Source organism: Strix uralensis, chromosome 3 (genome assembly GCF_047716275.1).
Source record: "Strix uralensis isolate ZFMK-TIS-50842 chromosome 3, bStrUra1, whole genome shotgun sequence".
Lineage (NCBI taxonomy): Eukaryota > Metazoa > Chordata > Aves > Strigiformes > Strigidae > Strix > Strix uralensis.
In genome coordinates this window covers 134,809,094-134,836,010 of record NC_133974.1, presented here as the reverse complement: position 1 = coordinate 134,836,010, position 26,917 = coordinate 134,809,094, and the positions used below count along the sequence as shown (strand labels likewise).

At 43.8% G+C, this 26,917-nt stretch overlaps 1 protein-coding gene across 5 annotated transcripts in view; it reads right to left on the bottom strand.

Moving 5' to 3' along the window:
- The window catches only part of RTN4 (reticulon 4), a 51,757-nt gene extending 25,142 nt beyond the window's left edge, over positions 1–26,615 (bottom strand). The window contains exons 1-3 of one of the 5 annotated variants that reach the window (XM_074864520.1): positions 20,347–20,826; positions 5,010–5,066; positions 1,735–4,173 (exon numbers count right to left, since the gene is read on the bottom strand). In XM_074864520.1, the coding sequence (XP_074720621.1) occupies positions 1,735–4,173; positions 5,010–5,066; positions 20,347–20,815 (2,965 nt within the window). In that variant the 5' untranslated portion in view covers positions 20,816–20,826. Of the gene's footprint in view, positions 1–1,734; positions 4,174–5,009; positions 5,067–13,424; positions 13,461–20,346; positions 20,935–26,563 lie in introns of those variants that run through there. The other 4 variants (XM_074864526.1, XM_074864522.1, XM_074864521.1 and 1 more) reach the window with 4 other exon arrangements.
- Between the last annotated feature and the right edge of the window lie 302 nt (positions 26,616–26,917).

The window sequence follows — 26,917 nt, the reverse complement described above, 5'->3', positions numbered from 1 at the left end:
TGCCTGGCCCAGCTCCCACCCCTCAAGCACCGCCGATGCTGGACAGAGGTGTGCCCCAGCCCAGCACTGGGCCACTCCACAGGAGAACCAAGGCACTGTTCAACTCCTCTCCTGCTAGGGCCAAGGGGTTTATGTGCGGCTTCTCTGGCAGTTTCCCACAGACAGAAGAACAGCAGCTGCGTCCTTCTCAGACTCAAAGTAAGGGCCTTTCTTCCCAAGGCAGTGATTTGCCACCCCCACTCTGTTACATCCATGCAGTGATTAAACACCTCTGCAAAAGCTTCCTGTTAAAAAGAACTAACAAAAAAAGCTAGTATACTCAGTGCAATATTCTTTTTTTTTTTTTCCCCGAAAAAAAAGTAGTCCGATCTCTAAACGATTAACCCTTTGACATGAAGTGTAAGATACACAGCAGCTGTTCTCTAGACAGTAGTGGAAGCCTGAGTGCAAGGAGAGAGGTCTTCACAGAACACACACACAGTGTTTCAGCAGCGCAGGTACCACTGAAATTTCATCACAAGGGAAAAGGGAAACTCTCTCCTTTCTGCCCACCTGTATGTATAGAAGAGGTGAGACGGGACAAAAGGCAACATCATGCAAAGTTAAACATTAAAAACTACCTTATTTTCCAAAACCTATTTCAATTGCACAAACATCCTGATCCCCCCCAACATACACCTGTTACTCCCTTCCAAAACACATTTGATGCAGAAGACGTACATTAGCAATGTAGCACTTGATGAACCGTAGACTGGAGCTACTGCACCAATACGCTACTGCCGAGTCAAACTAACTTTTGGTTTTCTCTTTAGGACAGAGTCACCGTGCTTTCTGCAGTAGCTGTTTTGTTAGTGGGAATGCTTCTGGTGCAAGACTTAAGTAGCAGCAGAGCGCTGGGGTACTCTAGTCTACAAAGAGCTGGAATGTCATGAGGCATTCAGTTTAGAGAACAGAACACAACGCAGCAATGCTCTTATCCTCCCTTCAGCTTTCTGCTACTTTAACTACATGTCACTATGAGAAAAATTAACTACACTGAAGTGCAAGCCCCACCTAAAAAAGAGAAATTAAAAATCAATATCTGTGCTGTGTATAAACCAATGTTAATGTTTGCAGGATACTCAACTTCTTAATGGCCATTTCCTAGTACCTGGAATACTAAGCTCCTTCATGTACAGTATTTATTTTAAACCACTGGCCTTGATCTAATGCAAGCTGCAAGCCACGTGAGCAGAGATGGGCAGGCTCTTTTCCAGATTCCAGACACATACAGTAGCAGTAAGGGTATTTTCCTAAGTTTCAAAGCCTGAACTGCATATGAAAAGAAAGAAACATCTCTTCAAATCCTGTACACAGAGCAGACTGAAACACCATCCTTGGCTTACTCTCGCATATTAAGAGCAAGTTTGGAAGGCCACCTAATGCCCAGCCTGTAGACAGCCACAGAGGAGCTTGCAGGGAGTAGTGATTTATTTCTGTATCAAGAGATCACCTGCAGGAGAACTGAAGGAGAAAACTGGAGACAGTGAGTCCATCCCTGACAAATAAAAAAAAGTACTAAAGCAATCAGAATATGAAAAAGGTAAAAGTGCAGGCACTAACATTTTCTATTACCCTTGGCCTACATAGAGAAGTTTACAGGAAGTGATTTAAAAAGAGTAAGTCATGGCATGCTTAAGTTTAGCTAAAGAGTTATGCAGATTAGTGAACTGCAAGACAGCGTGCACAGATTACCTGAAGATTTATTCAGCTTTGCTGAAAATACAGCAGTAGGTTTTTCCTTTTCTTTAACAGAAGTAGCTTCTCGCTCAGCTTCCTTCTCAAAAGCTTCATGTTTTACTACACTGACTATCTCTTTTTCAGCAGATAAAGGTGAGGTATCTGTGGCCGGTAAGGACATCATGGATACTTCAGGCACTTCTCTGTCCACAGCCTCCAAGGACTTTTTCAAGGCATTAGTACCTTCCTCAGCTTTTACTTCTACATTCTTTATAGACAGATCACAGGGTAGCTCTGAGCAAGGCAACTGCCTCTTCTCCCCTTGGATCGCCTTACTGACCTCTTCCCTTCCGTCTTTGCGCATCGCATCTCTGTCACTACCTTCCGCCACAAACTCAGGAGCAGTTTTAGGATAAGCTAACATGACAAAGTCTTCCACTGTGACTGGGGAAGACTCCATGGGTGAGAGAGCTTTGTTGTCTCCTGGTTTTGGTTCTGTAGCAACAGATCCATCAGCTGCATAAGCCATAGCATTCAGCTCTTCCATCTGTAGAGGGATCTTCTCTGGTTTTGGAGGTGTTGGCTCAGAGGGCAGAGAAGCAACAATTTTGGAAGAGTCCAGTTCGGGTTGGAAAGACTCCAGGTAAGGCTTGCCTGGGGCAGCTACTGAATCCACCAGTCGTTCCTCATGTTTGTCATCAGTTACAATATTCTCAGTTGATTTACTCTTTAAGATGAGAGATGGATCTTCATTCACCTTCTCAGTAAAGTCGGGTATCAGCTGGCTATTAAACAAGTCCGATTTCCCAAACTGCGGAGAGAGTTTTTCAACAAGTTCCTTGTGATCAGGCACATCCCGAGGAATGCATTCTGTTATCGGTGTCTTTGAATAATCTGCAAAGGATGGAGCAGCAGGTTCACCGGAGACCTTTGTTTCCTTAATTAAGTCACATGCAATAGATATATATGGAGTCTCTAGATCTTCAGGACTGGTGCTACTCTCACGATCAGCTTTTTTAAACGCTGATGACTCTTTTGCTTCTTGGGCCTGTGTCAGTGGTACATTCGCTGCCTCTTGATATAAGGCAGGTTTCTCAGTCTCGTCTTTTACATTCTCATAATTAGCAGCAGGAATAAAAGTTTCTAATGGGGAAGCTTCAAGCTGCGCAGCGGATGCTTCTGCAGCAGCAGTCCCAGTGCTTAGCGGGGCTTCCATAACAATATCTGGCAATATTGGTGATGGAGCAGCTTCCGACCCTTCAAAGGAGGGACAGAGTTGTGTCACGGGTTTCAGAGTCTCTTGTACTGACTCGGAGGTTTGAACTAAATCAATCTTTGTTTCATAGGCAAGTTTTGTACCTGCCGCATCATGCATTTCACTTTCATATGCTTCTTGTACTAGATCAGGAGTGAGACCTTCAGGCATGTTTGCTGCAGTGTCAGATGGCACTGTTGATATACTCTCTGTTTTAGCATAGTCAGCTTCCTGGCCTTCCTGCTTGCCAACTGCTAGAGTGCTAAAATCACCTTGTTCTGTGCTCATCTGAGCTTTCATTTCTGCAATTTTTTTCTCATCATCGGTTCTATTTTCTGAAGTGCCTTCCTCTAGTGGAGAAAGAGATTTAACTTTGTTACCATCGGGACTTACAGAGGATTCAAATTTAGTACAAGTGATGTAAGTCTGCGAAGGTTCTTTTACAGCTTCTGGGGTACTTGGGAAAGAGCGATCTTCGGGGCTGCCTTCACTCTCTCTTTCATAATCCTTCTGCACATTCAGCTTATCTACACTGTATTTCTCATCTAAACTGCTTTCTAGTTTGGCATCTGTCTTACTTCCAACATCCTCTCTCACGCTGCTCGGTCCATGACTAGCGCCTTTTACTTGCCATATCGGCTCAAAAGGTTTGAAGTCTGCATATTCTTCCCTCTGAAGAGGGTCTTTTTTCAGTGCCCCTTTTTCACCCTGATCACCGTGTCCGTATTTGTCTTTGTTATAAAAGAGATCTTCCTCATTTTTCTCAAACAAATCTTGAGGAGTTTCTGGAGAGATTTTCAGCTGCTCTGCAGGCATTTTCTCCAGATTAGGTAATTCTTTAGGGCCCTCTAGCTGTGTTTCTTCTTTAGCTGGAGATAAAATGGCTGCTTCTGCTTTAGCAAATGGGGGTTCCGAGTACTTAGTTTCTGAAAGGTCCTTTTCATTTCCCTCTACAAGAAATGGATTTCTTGCCTTTTCCATAGTTTCTTTATAAACCTCACTTGCATTTTCTTTGTAAATGCCTCTTGCAGGCAATTCATCTGAGAGTGTATCAAAGGCTGCGTGCTCTTTAAAGGGGTCAGCTGAGATAGGAGAGAAGGAGGGAAGAGAAGGAGCAGTATCAAGCGGGACTGCAGTAAAATCTTCTTGACCAAGCGACTTAGTGCTACCTGGCTGCTCCTGCCAGTCCATAACTTCTTCTGTGACCGTGGACAGAAAGGAAAGTTAGAGAATGCAAGTGCTCTTAAAGTCAATGCAAACTTTCACGACAGGTTCACATGATGTTAGTTATTAAGAAGCTCTTCCCAGTTCTATCATACATACCATTAGCCATTAAAACAAAGCATCAGTTCAAGTATGCTATTCTATTTCAGCTCTTCTAGCAGAGAAGTATGCAAGAGGCTAGAGAAGCAGCAACTTTATGCAGCGCAAAGGTCACAGTAAAGCTGAAGATGCCAGACAAGTACAGAGCATCCAAGTACAGCAGGCAATATTAACAAGGTGAGAGAGGGAGGGTGGGGTGGCAAGGGGAGACAGAGAGCAGGGACGTGTGTATGCTTGTGCATAAACGAACGCACAAACGTGCATGCCAGTAAGAAGTCTTTTTTTCACACTTCTTTTTTTAATGGACAGTGTAGCTAACAAAAAACACTAAACAAGTATTACAGGTACAAATTTTACTTCTATAAAATACTGCAGAAAGTTACTGTGGATTAAATCTTTCTGCTAAATCAGTCAAGCAACTATGCTTTGATGTGTTAACCTGTTAATAGTATCAACTTCTCTCCTGTACCAAGGGTCCAAGAATTCACAGATGGCTGTAGCTTGTTTGTAAAACAGTTACCACATAAAGCAATGAATGCATATTAACATCTTCAACAGATCAGCTGAAAAGTCAAAACTGAAAAATGTGATAGAGGCTATTCTTGGACCCATGCTGACTTTTTTAGTAAAGGCAGACTAATAGGAAAGGGTTAATGAGATCAGATCAGAAATGCAGGATGTATTCAGACAAAGGTGAGCAGAAAGAACTTGCCTGCAGAGGAGTGCATCAGAGGCGCAGATGTAGCAGGAAGAGCAAAAAGGGTCTCATCTGAAAAACAAACAAATAACCTCAGCAGAAATAAAGGCTAGGTTGAAGAGGGGAGAAAGCACGCAAGTAGTCAATTCCCAGTAAATCCAACAGATCCATAGCCAACATCTACACCCACAGAGAACCACAGAACTGGATACAAGCCGGGGAATTTGGGAGAGAACACTCAGGTTTCTCCATTTACAGTGGGGTCTTTACTGAGGCAACTGAAGGATCTCCACCCTCCAAGCCACTGACCAACCTTCAGGTAAGAGACACCACAGTAGCTACTCTTTCCTTCTCAAAACTTCCACACTACTGAGCAACCACCCTGTCTCTAGCACCAGAAAAAACACCTGCCACTAACGACGACACACTATCCGACTAACATCAACTAACTTGTACGAGAAGAGCAGCGATAAGGAGACTCAACCAAAGATTGTGAAAAAATGACTGAAGTAAGCTTTGAACCTCCCCACAAAGAGAGCACTGATCAGGCATGCCGATACTGGTCAAACCGGTAACAGACAACGACTGTACTATTGGCTGTACGTTTATGTCTTTACTATTTTTGTTGTGTTATAGCATAGACATGCTTCCAAATAAATGCATTATTTTTCAAGCCACCTTTAGCATGATCCAAGGAGCATATCTTGCTTTGCTTAATTTGTTTTAAGTCTAATATTTCACAAGACAGCCCAGCTCTCAAATTTCCACCCAAAGAACTAAGGAAATACAAAGAAGGACACCCTTCTCCTAAGCTAAGGAAGTCACCTTCCTTCACTAATGCACCACGTGAGAAACGGGACAATCCCAGAGCTACCTATTACACATTACCTGAAGTAAAAGCATACAACTACGACATTTTACTAAGTTGCATGAAGCATTTAATTAAAAAACTCTCTAGAAACATCAATACCAGCCATCATTAGGAGCCAGGCAAATCAAAACCAGTCCTTCTCTGGATTTCTGTGTCAGCAGCAGTACTTTTCCCAGATCCATCGTGGCCTATTGCCATTATGTTTATAATAGTAACATTTGGGTAAACATATTTCATTCTGAAGAGTCCACAAAGTTTTCAAATTAAGGCTGTTAAAATTTGCCATTTACATCGATTGTATTAGCAGAGTGCGAAACTATATTAAAGCATTTCGATTAGATTTTGAATTTCCAGTAGAAACATCATCAATCTTTAGTTTTGTTATTTGCCTGGACAAAATCAAGTACTGAAAAATAACTTTTTTATTTAAAAGCAAAGAAAAATAAAAACCAATTGATTTTAAATGATGAAAGACAAAAAGTGAGAAATATGGTAGACCCAGCAGCACACACCTAATAATCCAGTAAAGTAAGGCATTCAGGTCATTTTTGTTTTGGCATAGAACCATGACCTTCTGGCAAAAGCAATGCCACTTCAAGATACTCATGACCTGTCTGGCTCACTCAAGTTAATCCCACCAGCAGTTTTCCAAAAATCAGGTCTCCTCACGACCTACAGTTCCTGTCACAATACACAGTCAGTTGGTTTTGTTTCACGGAACACTGTGATCTTTCAGCAATGTTTATGATTCACAAAATACAGCAAAATATAAGAGAACCAAGTAACACAGTTGGAGTGTAGGACTCGGTATTTAGAAGCTTCCTCAACTCCTGCCAGGCCAAAGGGATTTCTGTTCAGTTCTCTAGAAATTACATTTTCCTCTTAAGGACCACACAGAGAGAAACCTCACTTCCAAATTTAGAACACATCAAAGCAGTGTTACAGTTCAGTGGTGGCAAAAGCTTTTAAGGACAAAAACCACACTGGAGGACAACTGATCAATACGTGACACCGAGTCGCAGCGCTGCAACGCTCATCCGTACGCTGCCAAGCATCACCTTTATTTGAGGAAATGCTGGACTCGGCACGCCCTGGCTCTCTGGGATCTCTGCAGCCAGCGGACCGCTCGCCAGGGGCCCACTGCCCCGTGACAGGCGTTAGCCAGTCACCTGGTTTGGAGAGTAGAACAAGGGGCTTCAGTCAAACTGCAGCTTGGGACTCGTCAGTCCTGCCAGCTGCTCTGCCTTCCTCAATATGAGGCTTTTAGCAGCAACATCAGAGGCTTTTCTTCAGTTTCTAGTGTGCCTGGTACATCAAGGGTTAGAGCTGAGCTTTCAGTTTTAGGCTAGCAAGCCTCAGGGTTTGCACCAAGCAGGAGCACACCCCTCTCTTCTCTGAACATTACACCTAGATGGACCGAGCAGGCAACATCATCTGACCACAGATGTAGAACTCTGTCCCTCTGCGTGTGTGCTGCATGCTGAAATACCTCATCACTTGTTGGTTAAAGGGAGCAGCAGTGTCCACATACTCCATGATTGAGGCAGTGTTCGACCATCTTACCGGCCAGTGGCACAGTCCCCTTGGAGCACAGCACCCACACACCGGTCCAAAGCCTCCAGGGACCTGCGATGTGACAAGTCACCTGCCTCAGCCTGCACCTTCCCCGAAACCACAGGCTCTCACCTCCTCTGAGCCGTACCAGAGCAGCATAACCTTTATTCGCTGGAAGGGGTCTATGCTCTGGAGCAGAGGAGAGGAGAGAGAAAGCAGGATGGGCCTGATGAGACTAGACTGTGCATCATGAAGACAGAGACCCCTCACAACCCAGCAGAAAAGGATCTCACAGAGAAACCACGAACAAGTCAATGGAGTGGAGGTGCTGAAAATGTGGAAACAAAAGGAGGGCATAGAAAAAAAAGAGTCCACTGGGGTAAGGAGGCAAAGAGGAAAATGCACAAATCCCTGAAGGTGCAGTACACTCAGTATCCAAAGAGAAACTGCAATCTCTACCAAAAATTTTAGACTTAAATTCTTTTTAATACTTGCCAGCACCAGAAAGAGAGGTTTCAGTTTTTGGTGAGGATCCCTGGTTTTAGGAGCATGGGCACTGATTTTTCAGTGCTCCATTAAGACAGCACAATGCACAAACTCCTTCTCAGATTTGGCTTCCATTTACTCAAGACAGAAACATACAACAGCTGTGCCAGTCACTGAACTCCCAGGTTCTCTTAATGGAACGATATTATGCCCACACCCAAACTTTATTTTCCACACATAGCTGGAGTGTGAAAAACGATTACATAAAAGCAGTATTTCCTAAGCGGCCAAGGAGAACCACCCACTTTCCCTCCACCCACAGCAGAATGGCTTTTTCTCCTGCTGAAAGGAAGAAGACCCAAGGATTCCTTCCTGCTGTGGGCCCTCTCTAACACCTCCAGGCAAGTAGGAAGGACAGAATAGGACCTCTACAACTCCCACATCAGCAGGATTGCTAACTGAACCAATCATTCTTTTCAGATTGTAATTCAAATGAGGTAGTGAAGAAGAATCCTTCTGCATTGCACAGACAACCCCTTACCTCCAAGGCTGGAGGTAGAAACCTTTCAGAAACAGAACTCTGTGGTGCTTTGGTAGACAAGAGGAAAGAAAATGCAGCACCTATCAGCCTGTCACCTGGCATGCAGCAAGACTGCACAGGCACAAAGGCATAGCACCAGGAGCCTGCAAGGCACTTCAGCCAATGCCTGCAGAACCGGCTGCCTCTTCCCACATTGCTCAAGTGGTAGCGCTGCTACCAGCTGACAACAAATGTACTAAGGTCTGTAATAAAGTACTAGGTTTAGTGCAATAACTTCATTTGTAGAAGCACGAGAACGACAGATCACCGAGGATGGCTTTTCCTGTTTGCGTATCAATGGCAGAAGTTAGAGGATTAAAACAAAGAAAGTAGGGGTACACTGCTACTAGAATTAAGTAAACAAATTGCAGAATACATGAAACTCTAAGCAAAATTACTTTCAAGTGAAGGTACATATTCAAAACTTCTTTCTCGAACTACAAAGTGAGCCTTCACTGCAACAAAGCTTCACCCAAAGAGAAAAAGAAAATCTAAGTGAATAAGTCTTCAGTTTTTACAAATCATAAAAAAATTATTTCAGTAAGATGAATGGCTCAATTACTGTTTCCATCAGAAAATAGACTGTTTCATGAATAACACCTCAAAATGAACACAACCTCCAGGAGAAAACAGCCTTTACTCCAAATTTTATGTGCCCAAAATCCCATAATGGGGCAGGTTAGTAACCTACCTTCAGCATTACAGCTAAGAGAAAGACAGCCCTCTATCTGTGAATGGTATTCCTTTATAGCCATTACTGAAGTAGCCCAATCGGCGGGTTTTAAAAAGAGAACTTCACAGACAGGCTCAACCAGGTGATCTTGTAGCATTCAGTAAAATGCAAATACTGTATTCAAACACACACACCCACACATCCCCAAACCAGTGACTGCATGGCTGCTGTTTGCCTAACAGGAGAAGTTGTTAACAGTTTTGCTCAACATCACGCACTCCTCTGGCTTTGTTGGGGTTTTTTTAAATATCCCCCTAACGTGATACAAAAAGCATTTAAGGAACAACAGAATCAAGTGATGCACAAAGTGACTCATTGTGATTGCATTCTCATTTTTAACCAAAACCACTCTGCAAATCTTACCTTGGCTTTTCGCAAATTAAATATTTCCTAATAAAGCGGCCACAAACAACCCTGTAGTTTCTCCTTTCATGAACTCTTATATTTAAAACTTTGGTAGCATAGTTTCAGCTAAAACATAAGCTCCACCACCAAGAAACAGACTTCAGTTTTATTTTAAAAACAAAAACCTGCCATCAGCATGACAAAGCCATGTCATTTTAAACTCTCATTTTAATTCTTGCTGATTGCCTAGGAACTGGTGTTGTTACAAGATACTGAAATGACCAGCATAAAACTTTAATATCAAAATTTTGGATAAAAAGCAGAGAAATAAATGGAGAGAGATTCCCCAGACCACTAAGAAAGATAAAGTGAAGTTAGCTGCAAATATTTCCAGAAAAAAAAAGAGAAGAATGTTTAAAATGAAAAAGTTGTAAAATGACAATTTCAAGAAAAGCAGCTTATGAAAAAAACTGCCTTTCCACCCCCCCACCCCCACCCCAACATACTTGCCAACACAAACCAGAGGACTTAAGTCTAGTCACAGAAAATAAGAACTCAGCAAGAACACGTTCTATCCCTCATGACTGGATTTTTGGTGACTGATGTACCCTTCCATCCGCTCTCACATGTGACTCCTTCCAAGCATCACCTGCAGGTCTGTGCTAAGGTAGCTTTATCGTTCTGATATTCTCCTTATTTTTATGTATCAGCTCATAATTATGAAAAAAAAAGTATTTTACTTTCTACATATTAACACTGAGTAAACTTCATCCTGATGTACAGCTTTAGTAGGAAACTGTATTGGGCTGCTAGATGGCAGTTTCAGTCTTCAGAAAATAAAAACCATTTCCTATATTAGTTTGCTGGAAAAGGTATGCTATTCCTAAAATGAACAGCTGGCAAGAATAAAGTTTTTAAGAGTCCACTTCACCTTTTCGTGTTTAGAAAATGAGCAAAATGGCTAATTAACAAGACTGGGACTGCTTTTGTCTTACAGTCCTACCACAAGGGGACATTGATTCTGAAGGGCCTCTCTTGTTAACACAAATATTGAACAAAAAAAAAGAAACAGGGTAATATTAATACTCAAAGGAATGGCATCTGTGACATGACTCATATGTAGTGTAAAAGTTACATTCGCAGCAATCCTTTTAAGGCAGATATGAAAGAGAAATTGTCTGCTTCTTCAATGCACCGAGTTGTTATTTTGTCACAGTGAAAACTGCACTGAACAGCATTTCTCATCTCAAGCTATTATCTAAGCAAAACAGACATATGTAATACTACCATGAAGTTTTACACTTTTACAGACTCAAGAACTACAAAAACCTCAAAAGGCTTTTGGAGACCAGTGCAGTACCCTCATGCTTCATAACCATAGGGAGGAGCTGCAATGGTTTGGGGGTTTTTCTTCTCCTCTGTGTGTTGATGGCAAATTATTAGGAGTAAATTATTACCTCTTGGCATGAGGTATCAAAGACAACATACCTAGCCACTCAAAAGTTATATTATTTCAAGGGGAGTCCAATTCTTGGATGCCTAATGTCCTACTGCAGAGTAAACAAGGTCACACAACTTCACAAGAATTTCCTGAGAAAAGCAGCTGCCTACACAAATTCCATTTAAATCATCTCCTGTTATGATGCAATTCTTCTAAATATGGTATTTCACCAAATATTTAAGAGATTCCAGATAAAGAACATTAAGTATTAACAGCATCTTTTCAAATCATTAGATCAAACTGCAGAGCCACAGCAAGCAATTAGGTTTTCTCATTTGGCTCTTTCCAGTTACAGGTGTAAGTTCATAAAGAGAAGTTTCCAGTTTAGGAAACTCCAACTGTAAACTACTTGGACACTTTTGAGGAAAGTATACAAGCTGCTACAAGATGAAGATTGCTGAAGGTTTAAATCAAAAGAGGATCTCTTAACATCTCGAGGGTATCACAGCTAGGAGCAGAAAAGGACCCAACAGTTTTGATTATTAAGAAGGGCAGCTGTAGGGGATCTCAGGTCTTCATGGAAATTACTGCTAAGGGGTATGATGCATCACTTGCAAAGTGAGTTGCACTATATTGCACTGGAGATACTTCACATTATTTGAAAAAGAAGCTCAAAACAAGCATTTCCAACAATGCTTGCTGCTTTAAACATTCTGTTTATGGAAACAAGTCTCCAGCAAGAAGCAAGTGTTTTCATACGGTCTAAGCAGAAATCTATAACCAAACTGGTTTCAACAAGGTTTTTGGTTTTTTTCCAATATCATATTTACACGGTCTAACTTGCAGCAACTTTTCCTCTTTTGGAAAAATTACATTTGAGGCGAGTTGCTCAGCAATGCAGATACTGTAAAGCATACAATGTCAGAGGTAAGTACATGCCATTTCATCTTCTTTTGATCAGCTACAGAGTGAAAAGCAAGACAGGCAGTATCACTCCCCTGCAATACCAACTGCCAACCAAAGTAAGAATGGATGGACAAGGAAAACACATTAATTCTGGCTCTATCACAATTCTTTCCATTACAATTCCCAGATTGCCAAAGTAAGCACCCACTACAAGGGTCATTTAAAAGGCCATTAAATACTTCAGACACAACTGCCAGCCACACCTCACTGTTGCAACCAAATATTTTGATCAATAACACAGGATCCAACGAGCATTTCAGAGGATGGGTCCATAATGCCACTCCCATTAAAAGTCCCTCCTCCACGAGTGTCACTGTATCTCCTCAGAGCAGGAACAGAATTTTATCTGGCACATTTTGGTATTAAAAGTAAACAAACAAAGAGAAAAGTCACAAAGGTCAGCTCCAAAGAAACTTTTCATTATCTTTATACCAAGTATAACAAGGAATGCTCAGAAACAGGATGCACATACCTATCACAGATGGGCAGTCCACAGCGGCTCACCATGAGGAAAGTTAAATCCTCTGAAGAACAAAGACAAACTATTTGGCTTCTGAGCATAAACTAAGCTCAGGGTCAAATAACTAAGACACGAGAAGTGCCACATAGATTAACCGTGCACTGAAAGCCTGTGCCTTCCTCTTCCAACTGTATCAACTGACCTGATCACCTAAACTCTGCCTTTTTACAGAGTTAGCATCAGGTGGTGGGTAATTGCCTCCCTTTATTGAAGTCAGGTGGCCACAATAATCAACTTCAACTGTTCACAGCCCATCTCTGATGGCTTCACAATCACAACTATATTTAATATATAAATCACAAATATATTTAATAGCAAAGCTTAGAATCAGTTTAGAACAATCTCAGATATGAACATTCACAGACCCAGCATTTACACTCACCAAATCATTTGAATACATTTAATTAAAAAGAAAGAAGCAGAAAGAAACAATCTAGCCAACTGCAAACACATGTGTCCAGTTACCCCTGGCTTTGAAGGTAAGTATTCAGTCTTTGGCAATATTTGTAACCAAAAAGATACAAGATAAATCCTCTAAAAACTAAGTAACTCTTCCTTAGGACACAGACTCTTTAACGGTATGTTGAAGCTACAAACAGAAATTCAGGTTCTGGCAGTGCCACAAAGCAGAAAAATACAATAATTACACCAGAACTTACTCAAAGGCAGGAGGTCTAAAGAGCCAAGCAAATCCTATCATTATGCAGACATTATCCAATTTAATTTTGGAGATTATACCAATCATAAGATTCCCTTTCACCAATCTGTACAGATGGAATTTTTCCCTGCTTTCCCCGCAATTAAACAAATTAAGCAGTATTTAGATTAGCAACTTTATCATTGCAGAAGAATATCTTTATTAGCTAAATTAATCTTTCAAGACTGGAGAAGAGATGCTACTGATTTCTTTTAGCATCTATTCCCAACACATTACCTTGAGTGACAAGCCTCTGACATAAGAGCTTGTAGTCTGTAAAATAAAAACAAATTGACGCATAAGATATCTTCATCTCAAAAGAGGGAAAAAGAACATGGACATTCATTAGAGGATTCATTATAGCCATTAGCATCTGTGTAGGAATATCTTTTAACGGAATGGATAATAAAGCAGTGTGAAGATTACAACTGTCCTGACATCCTCCTCCTCAACAAAGAGGATCAGATATCAAGCAGCACTGCCCCTCCTAGGTTGCAATGGATTTTGATCAATACAGGTTTTAGCTATCCACTTCAGGTTTTTGTCACTTAGACACAATTCACGTACATGGAAAAACTGTTTTTCTTATCTATGTGATCTTTTAAAGAAAACTTGGGTTTAACACACTGGAAATTCATCCCTTTGTCCTTTGAGCAGCGTTTCTCAAGCTGAAGGCAGAATACTTGAAGACCTGGCTGAAGACCAAGAAAGAAGCAACCTTTCTTCCACCACTACCACGCACATTTTTCTACTTCCTCCAGATCTTGCTCGTTCCTTTCAGTTCTGCAGCTACAACCTGCTTTTGACGGCCTCGCACATGCTCTTTCATCTGTTTTACTTGGCATTCGTTTCCTTGTCACACACAAAGGACCGAGAAGGACAGGCATTGAGGAATTTTACCTTCTGTCAGAAAAGAGGGAACAGCAGAGTTCAAGAGAAACTGTCACAAACCAGTAATGACTGGATAAGCAGGAGGATTTTGACATCAGACCAACAGCATCTATTAGACTGAGAACACTTTTAATTGGCAGCAGGAAAGTTTATATTTATCTCAGTCTTGTGTCGTATTTCAAGACACCTTAATTAACATATTCTTCCTAGCCGATGAAGTTGATGACTTGATTGCCCCGTTCATTAAAAGGCTGCAAGTTCACAGTACATTCCTAAGACACAAAGCAAGCCTTCCAGCAAAACCCTGGAGGGTCAACCTGGTATTCCTACAATTTCTACATGAGGGGGGGAAAAAATACAAGTATTCTTTCTTTATGCGTCAGAAAGCAATAAATGAGGACAAACCCATTGAAAACCATTGGGAAGAGCAGTAATTTAAAAACATCTCTAACTTAAAATCTTGATATTTTGACAGCCTCAGTTAACAGCAGATTGATTATTTCCACTTGAAAGATAAAAACATTCTACTAAGATAATTTTATTTTCTCAGACTTTGTGAATATTAATAAGCCCATTACTTTATTGCTATTATAATAGTTCTTATTGATGGAAATACCAGCTAAAAAAGCTATCCACCGAGCATATATCATAAGGCTGTAGCCCAGGGATCTCAGTGCTAGCTGTACTGTGGTGCCCTAAAAACAGTCCGAAAAAGCAGAAAACATTATGCAGTGTTTTCAAAGCATAACAGGAGTAATTTCTATTTTAGATCATAAACCAAGAAATTTAAAAAAAACACATGAAAACATATTCGACTGTTCTACTCAGAATAGGTCTCACCGTTCGCTATTTTTTATTTGGTAATAATAGCTTTTTTTCTTTTGTTTCTAATGCAGCTTGATACTTACACAATTTTTCTCATACTTCATGCATAAGCTTTTCTGAACATCTCAGGACAATTCATCTGTAAGCTACACACTGCTTTACATTTTTTCACCAGCAAAAGACCAAGAACTATTTCCTTGCTTACAAAATATCTAGAAGCCAAAGGACATTTTCAGATAGAACTGTGCATTGCTAATTTTTGTATCTGAGTTTCATTGTTACTATAGTAACATACCAGCTCAAAAGAAGAGGCTTATTTCATTCAAAATATTAACAGAAAACAAAGAAACATAACTCAAGCACACCAAGACATGCCTCAAATTGTAGGTTAACTGCCCTTTGTTATTCTAATACCTTCCCAGCACACAAAGGCCAGAGCAATCTGATGAGAGCCACCAAGCAGTTGGGTGGGGCAAAATGGACACTGAAAGAGGCAGTCAAAACCACTAACCTCCCTCAAAATCAGGTGGCAAGCGGCAAAGCCCCACAGAATTCTAACAGCATGGGAAAACTGGTCCCTGGGGTTAGAGGACACCCATATGCTTTCTGCTCAGTAGCCAGGCTCCCAAACTGAGTGCTCTCCAAAATCCTCATCCTTCCCACCCTGGGCACTGGAGGAAGGAAAAGTGAAAACATCACCCTCACAATACACCAGCCACAAAGTTATACTAGAAAAATGCATCTCAAATTACCAAAATAACACAACGTGCATCGGCAAGCCAATCAGAAATCACATTTTTCCAATCACAAATCTATTTTAAGATTGTCTTTTCACCATGCCAATTGCCAACAACCCCGGCTTATTTGTCTCCTTGTGAGCTACAAAGTCTGAGACTCTTGACCTGAGGCCTTTATATTCCAACAACCACTCATTTCTAACCCATCCATAGATCAGCTGTTGCAAAAGGACCTGACACTTTCCTGGCAATTTTGTACCAGTCAACAGGAGAAAACCACTGACCAGGAGGTTTAAATGTTGTCCTTAAATTATAGGGGTGCTGCTGTTAGTGGTTATCTAGGAGATAAGAGGCTCAGTGCTCACCAGTGGTGATGCAACAGGGTGGACAAGATAGCATCACGTCATAGACATGCTGCAAACTTATATACAGATAGGGAGGAAGGGAAAAAAGGGCAAAACAAACAGTCGTTCTTTGCTGTCTCCAAACTTGTGGTTTGTAAGAGTTCAGGTCCAAGGAGTTCAACTCACAACGCAATTCAAAACTTCCCTGAGGGCTACACTGTTATACAGTAGGTGGAACCTGTGTGGTTTTATCCTGAAAAGCAAGTCAAAGGATACACACACGAAGCAAACAGACTGCCAAACTTGGCAGGACTACTCTTGCACATACTTCTGGTTAACAGAATAAGCTGTTTGGCTTTAGAAACTCTTGTACCAGCTGAATTACAGAAGCAGACCCCACTGTGCTAGACATTGCACGTGCCCATGACAATAAAGAAAACCATCCCTTGTTGAACTCACCTAGATGGGAACATCAAATATCAAAGTGAAGACACTAGCTTTACTATACCAGTCAAATTGCTGGTTACTCTCCTCCCCATATGTCACTATAATGGAAACTGTGTAACAGGAAAAGAACTATCACATTCTACCTTTGATACACCCAGGTTATGACCACCTCCCTTACAGCATTACTGACGACACTTGGGAAGAGAAAGGGTCTTGGCACCTCAAAGAAACACTGAAGATCAGTGGGAACATATTTTAATAAATGAAGGGTGCAAATGAAAGTCACCAGAGGTAGTATTCAAGGACAGCTGTATTTTTTCCAAGTCATGCTGCATTCCACCCTTAAAATCCACACAACTCCTCTGTATGAGTCTGTGCATACATAGCAGCACACCAGAAAACTCAGCAACCCAGGGGAAAAAAAAAAAAACATCATCTGAGGCGGCTACATGCTGATTTAGAATTTGTATAAGATGTAGATTACTGGACCTGCACGTGCCCGTTGCAGGATAAAAGGCACACTCTCTAGAGCGAGCAGAAGCAGGTCCAGGTCACTCCATTTCATCACCACCTACCACAGCTGGGTCAGCCTGGGGAGGGTGAACGCTGATACAGAGCAGTTTGCAGGCTCCTGGTACAGCTTGGGGCATCCCTGCTGACCTCTGCTTGACACTGTCTGGCACACAAGCAAACCGTTCACGAAACCTCCCCTCCACACGGATGAATCAAAACCGAGTCCTATAAAACTAAATGGAAAAACAAGACTAATTAATAAAGTGCCCTTCACAACATCTGCCCATGTATTGAACCGTGGCCGAGTTGCAGGCCACTGACACACCAGGAGACATCTTTATCCACTTTGGATGCTGGTCTGCAGCCAGCCTGGTGGATTTAGTATACCGGTTTCTTCTAAGTGCAGTTTAACTTCAAAACACAAAGTCTCTTCCAGGAAAGTGATATATGACCTCCCTTCAAAAGCAGGATCTAATGCTGCTAGGATTTAGGGCTTTAAAGATGGAAAGCAGTATCTTCTCAGCACATTTTACTGGTTAATCTTACTTTGGACAGTTAACAACAAAAAGAAGTGCACTACTTTTACTATGTATGACTGCCTCAGATTTACTTTTCTTTGCACTGGATGTAAATTTAGGTAATCAAAAGTTCTAAGTAGCAATCTCTTAAGAAGAATTGTAGTTTTTGGTACCCACGTAACAATGAGTAGCAAAAAAAGAGTGTCCAGGAGAACACGAGTTTTACTGCAGTCCTCTCGCTTGTTTTCTTCCCCAGCAAATATTTATATTAGCTCTTCAGAAGGTAGGCTGCTGATACAGTCAGACCTACATCACATATAATTACATCGCAGTCTCTTAGAGCAACGATACTGAATACTCCCAAGTATGCAACTAATAGTAATTACAAAGATTTATTACTTAAAACACCTCCAGATGTATAAATAATACATTTTAATGGGCCATTGAGTAGTCCATACATTTTCTCTACTGTTATACTGACAAAAAGCAGCACCATGGCCTATAGTTGCAGATAAAAGAATCCCCACTATTCTTTACATGCTTGCTACAGGCAATACTAATTTCTCCTTCTCTTGGAAATAGAATTTTGAAGATATTTACCTCAAATCCTCACTATATCAAAGCCTTAGATTTTAAATACGAAGGGAATAGAATATTTTCAAAATTTCTAGGTCGTGAACTGCAATTCTTCAGTTATACCTCAAGCTCATATAACAGAGCCGAAAGTAAATGAAACCAAAACTCTCCAGAAGAGAGGGAACCACCTCTGATGCAGGGTTATCCATACCACAAGCCGCAGGCATCAAATTTTGCCAATTTCACAGCGAGACCAAAAGTAAATTTGAACCCAAGTTGAACATTTTGACTGAGAAAGTCTTAATGACAACTGCTAAATGCAAAACTAAAATAACATTTGATGTTTAGATGGATTCTTAACCTGCTCGAAACTAAGTACTCCTGCATCTGAAAGACCAAAATATTCATGACGTAACCAGACAATGCTTTTATCAAACCAATTTGGTCTCATCTAGTAGTTTCGTGTACTTAAGACACAGCCTCCAATACTCCAACCCATCATTAGATGAGCATTATGTGTTACAACACCTTGTCTTTGGAAACCAGGCCTCCCAGAGGTGCCAGTCCTCACTTCAGAGCTCTACATTAATCACCACTGATAAGCTGAAGTAATTCTTTTAACACCACTTTTCAGCTACGCTACCTATTTCTCACACAGTTAGTTCTCCTCCACTCTAATAAAGAAGAAATATTTCAGGAATTACTGCACTCTCTGCCTCATCCTTCAGGGGTCTGAAAGCAGAAAAACAAAATCAGCTCTAGAAATCACACTTTTATCCCTACTTTTCAAAGCAACAGCAAGATTTGCTTGAGGCTATTCCTTCCATTCTGTTCTTCTCAGACCTTCCAGAGCTCCACTCAACGAGTGTGGCTAGAAAAAATTCTGTTCACCCATCATATAGGATCTGTTAGTCTGTTGCAAGCTTTTGTTATCATCTGTCCTCCAAATGGTGGAAATTAAAAAAAAAAAAAAAATCTCCCTGGCGTATTGCTACACAGAGAGCTACCAGAAGAACAGTAAAAGTAAGCTTCATGAAAGACATCAGCACGACTAACCATAAAGTCCCGCCACATCTGCAAATAAAACGCACTGTGAAACTCCCCCCCCAACAAAATTCGACTCAGGTTTAACAGGCCTTTTTTTGTTACTGTTCCAGATGCTTTTTTTGATTAAGTCTTGAGTATCACACCCACCTCATACCATGACATCAAATTACGACTGAAATCCTGCATCTTTAAAACACACACAATGCACCGACACGGCAGCAGCCCCGAAGATCGGAGCGCACCCCCGTGATACCAAGGCGCTCCCCTGTGCTCGCTGTCGCCGTTCCCACGGCCCCGAGCCTGCTCCCGCATTTCCAGCGAAGGAAAAGCGGAGCGACCCGCACCCCCCACCCCAGCGTGCGGGGCCAGCCCTTGCGGGAAGTCTGGTGGCCCCGGGGCAGCACTGGCCATGGCTGCGGGCGGCACGCCCTCCGCCGCTGCGGCTTTTAACGGCGGGGTGACCCCCCGAGGGCAGCTGCCACACCTCCGGCAGCCAGCCAGCCGCCTGGGCGCCGCCTTTTGTTGCTCCCGTACGTCCTCCCCCACTTCTCCTGCCCGCTCGGGACTCGAGACTCCGGGGCTGGAGCCGGGGAGCGGCGCTTCCCACCCAGGGACGCGCTGCCAGGCCCGCAGGGGCGCCCCGCGCCCTCCCCCGGGCCCCCGCGAGGCAGGGTCAGGAAAGGAGGGAGCGCTGCTCCCCCATTGCTCCCCCCGCCCTTCCCCGCGAGGTGATTTGTTTAAAATGAGTAAGATCCAAAGCATCTGCGTTTCCCCTCCTCCCCCCGGGCAGCCCCGCCGCAGGCCGCAGCGTGGGGCCGCCCTGCGGGTCAGCCCTCGCCCGGCACAGCGCGGCCCAACGCCGCGGGCAGGTGGGCGGCCGCGGCCCTCACCTCAGGCGCTGCCCCCCCCCCCCGCCCCTCACGACGCGGCCGTTGCCAGGCGGCGGCCTCGCCCCCGGGCGGCCCATGTGCGAGGCCCCCGCCCTCCCGCCATTAGCATAACAGAGAGGGGAGGAGGAGGGAAAGAGAATTAAAAAAAAATAAATAAAAAAGGGGGGGGAGGGAGGGGGAGTGCTTCTTCCCCGCATGAGCTGCGGGGAGCGGGCTGAGGGGAGGGAGCGATGCCGCAGGAGGCGGCCGAGGACCGGCAGACAAAGGGACGCTCCCGGCGGGGAGCGGGAACCGGCGCGATTGGGGCGGAGGAGCCCGGCTGCGAGGAGCTCTGCCCCCCGCCCTCCCCGGCTCCGGGCGGAGGCACTCACCGGCCGAGCCGGAGGAAGACCCTCTTCTCCGGGGGGCGGCGGCGGGCTCGGGCTTGGGCGGCTGGGGCTGCGCGGGCCGGGCGGGGGCCGAGGGCTGCTCCTGCGCGGGGGACGGCGTGGTGGCGGAGGAGGAGGAGGACGAGGAAGAGGAGACGGCTCCCGGGGGGCTCCAGTCGGGCTGCGGCGGCTCCGGAGCGGCGGGGCGGGGCGGCTCGGCGGGGCCGCCGAGGTCCAGCAGCTGCGGCGGCCGCTCCTGCGGGGCTGCGGCGGTGGCGGGAGCGGCGGCGGGCTTCCTCTCCATCACCTCCAACTGCTCGTCGAAGTCTTCGTCCTCGTCTTCCTCCTCCTCCTCTTCTTCCTCCTCCTCTTTCTCGTCGTCGACCACGAACTGGTAGTTAAACTGGGGCTGCTGCGGCCGCGCCGGCCCGGAGGAGGAGGAGACCAGGGGCGACTGGTCCAGCTCGTCCATGGTGCCTGGAGCTGGCGGAACAATGAGTGGCGGGGCTGGGGCTGTGCCGGCTGCGGGGGAAGGGGCGGGCAGGGCGAGGGCTGCGCTGCCGCCGCGCTGCGGGACCCAGACTCCACGCCCTGGTGAGTCACCGCTGGGGGAGGCGGCGGGGCGCGGCCGCCCGCCCCGCTGAGCGACGGCGGCGACGGCCAGTAGGAATGGGGGGGGCCGCGGAGCCGCCAATGAGACGCGGCGAGGGGCCGGGGGCGGGCGCGGCCGCCTCATGAATATGCAGCGTGGCGGGGCGGGACGCGAGGGATGGCGAAGTCGGGTAAAGTTCAGCGCGGAGAATGCGGGGTGGGGCGGGGGGTGTCACCATCCATCTCTCCCTCCCTCCTTCCCTCCCTCCCTCGGCGGGCCGGGCGCGGGCAGAAGCGTGACAGACATCTTGTGATGATTCATCACTTTCCTCTGCCGGGACTAGTGTTATTTTTTTTTTTTTTTCCCCCTGTTTTAAAACAGCTCTTTTCAAAAAGGAAGGGGTACCGGGGGGGCTCGCCGGGGACCTACCGCAAGGCACCGCTCAACCGGCACCCGGTTTGCCTCGCCCTGGCTGTACCCGCGGCGTCCCGGGCGGCTCCGCACTGCGGGGCCGGGGGGGGGGGGGGGGGTGGTGAGGCGCCTTCCCGGCCCCGCTCCCCCCCCGCGGGCACCGGGCGGCGGCCGGAGCATCGCCCCCGGCGTGGGGACCGGGGCCGGGCGGCGCCTTCCTCGGCGGGAGGTAGGGGCTGGAACCGAGAGACGGTGCGACAACCTTCCTGTGTCTGAAAAAACGGAGAGGAGACATTTTCAGAAGAGGCGAACTTGTTCAACCACTCGTACCCGTTTAAGTCAGCCATCTGAACAGATCTCTCTCTCGAAAATCTGAATTATGCAACTTGTGCAGGAAAAAATGGCAGCTTGTTCCCAAAGCACAAACTGCCGCCGCTCTCTGCGTGAGGCTCGGGTGTGGGCTCGTCCTTTCTGCTCAGAGGTGGAACATTGGCCAGAGCCCGTGGGCTTACACTTGAATTAACTAACATGGCGCATACTGGCAGGCAGCTTTCACCCACACCGCTACCACTGTAAGACCAAAAGGACTTACAATTATTAATACTATTCCAACATTATGATGGATTTTTAGCCCAGAGGTGATTTATTCCCCTGCATGTGCCCATATAAAGAGATTAGTCCGTGGAAACGTTCAGAGCAAGCAAACTGCAAGTCCAGTGAGACACCAAGAGCTTAAGGGAGGGGCACAACAACTCTCCTTTACTCCCCTTCTGCCATGTAGGAAGCTACGTATGCTAAGGGCCACCCAGGTGAGCCATCCTGTTAAGCAGGATGACGGACTCCCTGGCATGGGGAAAAGTCCCTGGGTGGGCTCTGTTTGGTGTATCCCAACACGTGAGGCGGTGAGGGTGGCAGCCACAGTTCATACTGCAGTGGGAAGAGTCTCCAGTGTGAGACGGGGGTTAGATCTCCAGCATTCAGCCACTTTCTGAAAAACAGGATGGCAACACATGAATGGGGGGACCCTAAGGGGTCCCAGCCCTGAGTCCTCTCTTGTCTCACAAAAACATATCATATTCTTTGCATGAACTGTTGGAACCCAGACACCTGACCATGGGGTGGGCTATTGCTGCTATTTGTATTGGGAAGACTACTCTATCTCATTTTCTAAATAACTAGAGACCTCTTTCTAATTTCCAGTCCTAATTCGCTCAAGGCCAATGTATATCCTTTTCCTGCTTGTCCCTTTAAAGGGTTCTTTTCTCTGAATTTTAATTTCTAACCCACTTAAAAGAATGCATTTTGTCCAGCCCTTGCTTTCTTAAGCTAAAACTAGAGAAGCTCTGCTGTCACCCCTTCCCTTGCTCCTCTGAGCAGCCTTTGCCTGCACCCGATCCAGGCTCAGTTCGGGCACAGGAAGTTCCAGATGAGATTTGTTTCAAGAATGTACCGTGAGGTCAACATTACCTACCTTTACCAGGAATGACTCCAAGGAATGTGAAAAGTATTTTTATAAGTACAGAGAAGGCAACACTGTTACCCTGATGGAGGTAGAAATTTCACAGCAGGTGAATAAGCACCTGTGAGGTCTTTAGACTTCATTCTTTTCCCCTCAGATTTTGTATCTTCTATTGACAAATTATCCATGTATATTTTCAAGTCAGCCCTTTTTGCAGTGATACAAGGGATGTTACGGTGGCAGCAGGATGGAGGGATTAAATTCCATGTATTGTTAAATAAAAAACATGGAAGTTCTGGCTAAGTTCTGTTCCTAGTTTTATTGTTACATCTCTGTTACAGCCAGTGGACTACGCATACATAAATGAAGGCAGAGCAGGCTCAGTGGCTCCCATCATCCTTACTGAATTTTATATTACACTGCTTAGGACAGAGTGTAACCCAGCGTTCAGCTCAGCCAGCTTAGGGATCAACCTTGAACCCCGCCTAGATGTCAATTACCCCTGAGTGGTATTTTTGATCTGGTGGAAACGGTGGGTGCTGACATGGAGGATCACAGTGCTTAGATCTCTCCTGTAATTCCAGTGCCAGTGCTTCCACTGCGCCGAGCCAGTAATTAATTGGGTTCATAATTTAAGATATAAAGTGATAACTCCTTCAGTCTTCTTTTACTTAGCGATTGCTATGTCTACCCGGTATCGTACACCAGCTGCCACAGAGTCAGTGCATGCAGAGAAAATCTTGACTTTTTTCAAAAATCTTCCTCTTTTCCTGTCACTAGTCAGTTTGGAGAATGTACCCGGGGGAGAGCACTCACTTCTGGGTAATGTACATTCTCAGAACATTTTTACTCTTTCAAGAAGCTTAATATACTAAATTACATTAAGAAATGAGTAACAATCTGGTGATGGCTTTTATGTGAGAGAAAAAACAGGCCAGATTTAACGACCTTATGGATGAATAGAGGTCTGTAATTTTCAGTGGCGTTTTACCCCATTCACAGTAGATGACTGGGCCTAAAATATTTTACAAAAGGAAAATTCAGCTTTTCTGTGTTCTCATTTATTACATACCAGGAAAGTAAATAGACTTTTAGTTTTGTACTGTAAACCTGCACTTTTTGTATAGTAAATAAAAATACTTTGAATAAAGTCTTTGTAATTTGACCAGCAAATCTATTTTTCCCATCTCTTGGTTAAACAAGAAAATGGACTTTTCACATTCCATGAAAATATACCCTAAGGCAACAAGATCCTTTTAAAAATTTGTATAGTCCTGAGTACAGCCTAGTATGGAAACTAATCTTAACATACCTAACCGCACTGATGTTGGGTCATCTACAAGTAGGAAAAATCTATATATAATTCAGCTGATTTTATCATAATGCTTGAAAGAGAATCCATCATCAGTTAAAGACAAATGAAAGGTTTTTTTATGTAGAGAAAGGAAGTGACTAAAGGTCTTGGAGGAAAACAGGAAGGGAGTTCCAGATAGCCTGAGCAAGTCAAATTAACAAGCGAGAGGAAAACACAGCTCTCCAGTACTGAAACTATACTGCAAAACACCCTTTCTTTTAGCTCTTTGGAAAAAGATTTCACAATTCTTATATGGACACTGTCAACAAGTAGGAGTACTTTGCAGATATTCAGCAACTTAATTTACAAGCTTAATTTTCATGAGGTGTTTTCATATAGTGAATTTAGAAAGAAGAGTGTTCAGCGCGTGAAAGAGAAACACCGGCTGGCGTGTTCCTGAATTGCCACAGCAGTGCTGACAATGACTGTGTACTGCTTGGATTTTTTCCTGTCCCCTGTGACCTTCTGCTTAATCTTACACAGAAGTAGTATGATCTCACAGCATATCGTAGACTGGGAAAATAATTGTGATGGGACAAATGAAGTATTATCACTTCACAGCGGGATCAAACAGAAAAAAACCCCATTTGGTCTCAGATAGCAATTTAAAAAGATGGGCTTAAAATTGCAGGGATGGTTGGATTTCTATCCCTCCTTTTAAGCTCAAAGTACAATCCTCCAGGTTTTAGGCATCGTGTTTTTATCTCTGGAAGGATAAAACTCTGTGAATCTTTTGTTTTCAGATTATACCTGTGCTGCAGTGCCTTGAGCATCAAGCATATCTACCTAGCAGGTTTGTCTTCATCTGAACACCTGCTGTACTTCTTTACAAAATCAGTAGTGGGATATTGTGACCAAATCTCTGCTTAGTTTATTAATACAAATGCAGCACAGGGAGGGGAAAAGTGTTAAAGCAATAGTACAGAGGGATTACCAGCTCTCGATGGTAACTGAGTCAGGCTCAGCTTTATCAGAATCTTCTGGGGGGCCTGCCTTTCAGCCTGGTATAATTAACATTTTCTTGACAGTAGATTTTTAAACCTGTCATCTTCTTTAGTGTTCCAGGCATTTCCTATTCTGGAATTGTTTCTAACATCCCATAGGCCTACTTAGATGGAGACAATTTTTCCACTTTTTTTGAATGCCCCCAACATCATCTTGATAAATCAAACCAGTCCATTTCTACAGTAACTGTCCTAATAACCATGTTAATACACAATATTCTGACTCAGATCTGTCACAAAACACTTTTTAAAACTTCCTTCAGCCAGCCAGCTGGGTGCTGAGCCAGTCCATCTGCATAAATGAGGGTGGTTTAAGGACAGCTCTAAATTACACCAACTGCCACAGGTGAAAAGTTGCCATTAGCTGTAGCTTTAAATTCCTACATCCAGATAATTTCTTCCCAAGCCACAACTTGGTCTGTTTAAGCTTCCATTCAAAGTAACCAAAGGTGATACATAACATTAAAAAAGATGTTACAACAAGTGAACAAGAATGTATGTCCTCACCCTTAAAATATACCAGCATTTGAAGTGAATCAAGGCAACGACAATGCTCTCCAGCAAATGAGACTGGGACACGAGAAATTCACCTCACTAAAATTGCACAGGAATCCCCTGTTAATTGGATTTGGGTCTGACTACTCTTTTCCTTGGAAAGAACCATTAGGTCTTAAAAGACGATACACAGTTAAGATGCCAATGTTATGTCTTACTGACGTACAGGGCTCTAAGCCGCGGGGGTCCTTCCAAAGAAGACAGCGTTTGCACTGAAGAGAGATGAGACTTCTGTGCAAAAACCTCACACATTTCCTGTAGCACTTCCATGTTCCTGGATAAGCTCCTATCTAAATACTGACCCCAGCGAAGGCTGCTTAACTTGTAGGACTAACAAGTTCCCAACAAGCAGATAGCATGGATTTAAAATAAATATGTTCCTTGAAGTCCTTTCCTCTCTGCCCAGTCAGGGAGGTGAGGGTTGGACACTGTGAGGGACTGTGTGGTCAATCAGAAAAGTCCTTAAGCAAAAATTAAGACTAAAGACTTACCTTTCATTATTATAATGATGCAATACAGTAATAACAAAATTGAATCAAATGAGTCCATTCACATGTTAATAACAGCGTATTAGGAAAACAAAACCATGGGAATGATGTACACTAAACAATTTTTAATACCACTTTCTAAATTCATCAGTTCACTGCAGAAAAATGTAAACATGCAAGAATGTGAAGTCTTCCGAGACTCTCTGTGAGCAGTCCTAACATTTTCTAAGGAATCTGAATGAATGGTGAAAACTTTTCAAGATACCCAGAGTACAGGCAGTTCCCCACTTTAGGTTTAATATGGTTACTCTTCAGCCCCTCACGCTTTTAAGAAATACAATTAAATTATTCACTTACCAGGTGGGCTGTAATACTTTACACTCCCAAGGAACATAAGGACCACCAGCTTTGTTGGACCTAAACACAAAAAAACATTCTCTATTAATACCTCTTGCAAACAGATCAAGCTAGTGTCATAACTACTTTTTCTAATTCGTGTTCTCCCCTCCTACTTTTCATTTAAACAGGAATGCTTAAAATCAATATCAGGTTTAGATCTCAGCATCCCTATACTCAGGGACATGTCTAAATTCAAACTTTTCAGCCTTGATACTTAGCTTGGTTTTTTAGGGTTTTATTATAGTTCTACTCTGGTTTATATGAACATCCCACACACTGTAATTAAAGTAATGAACCAGCAATGTTTGTTCC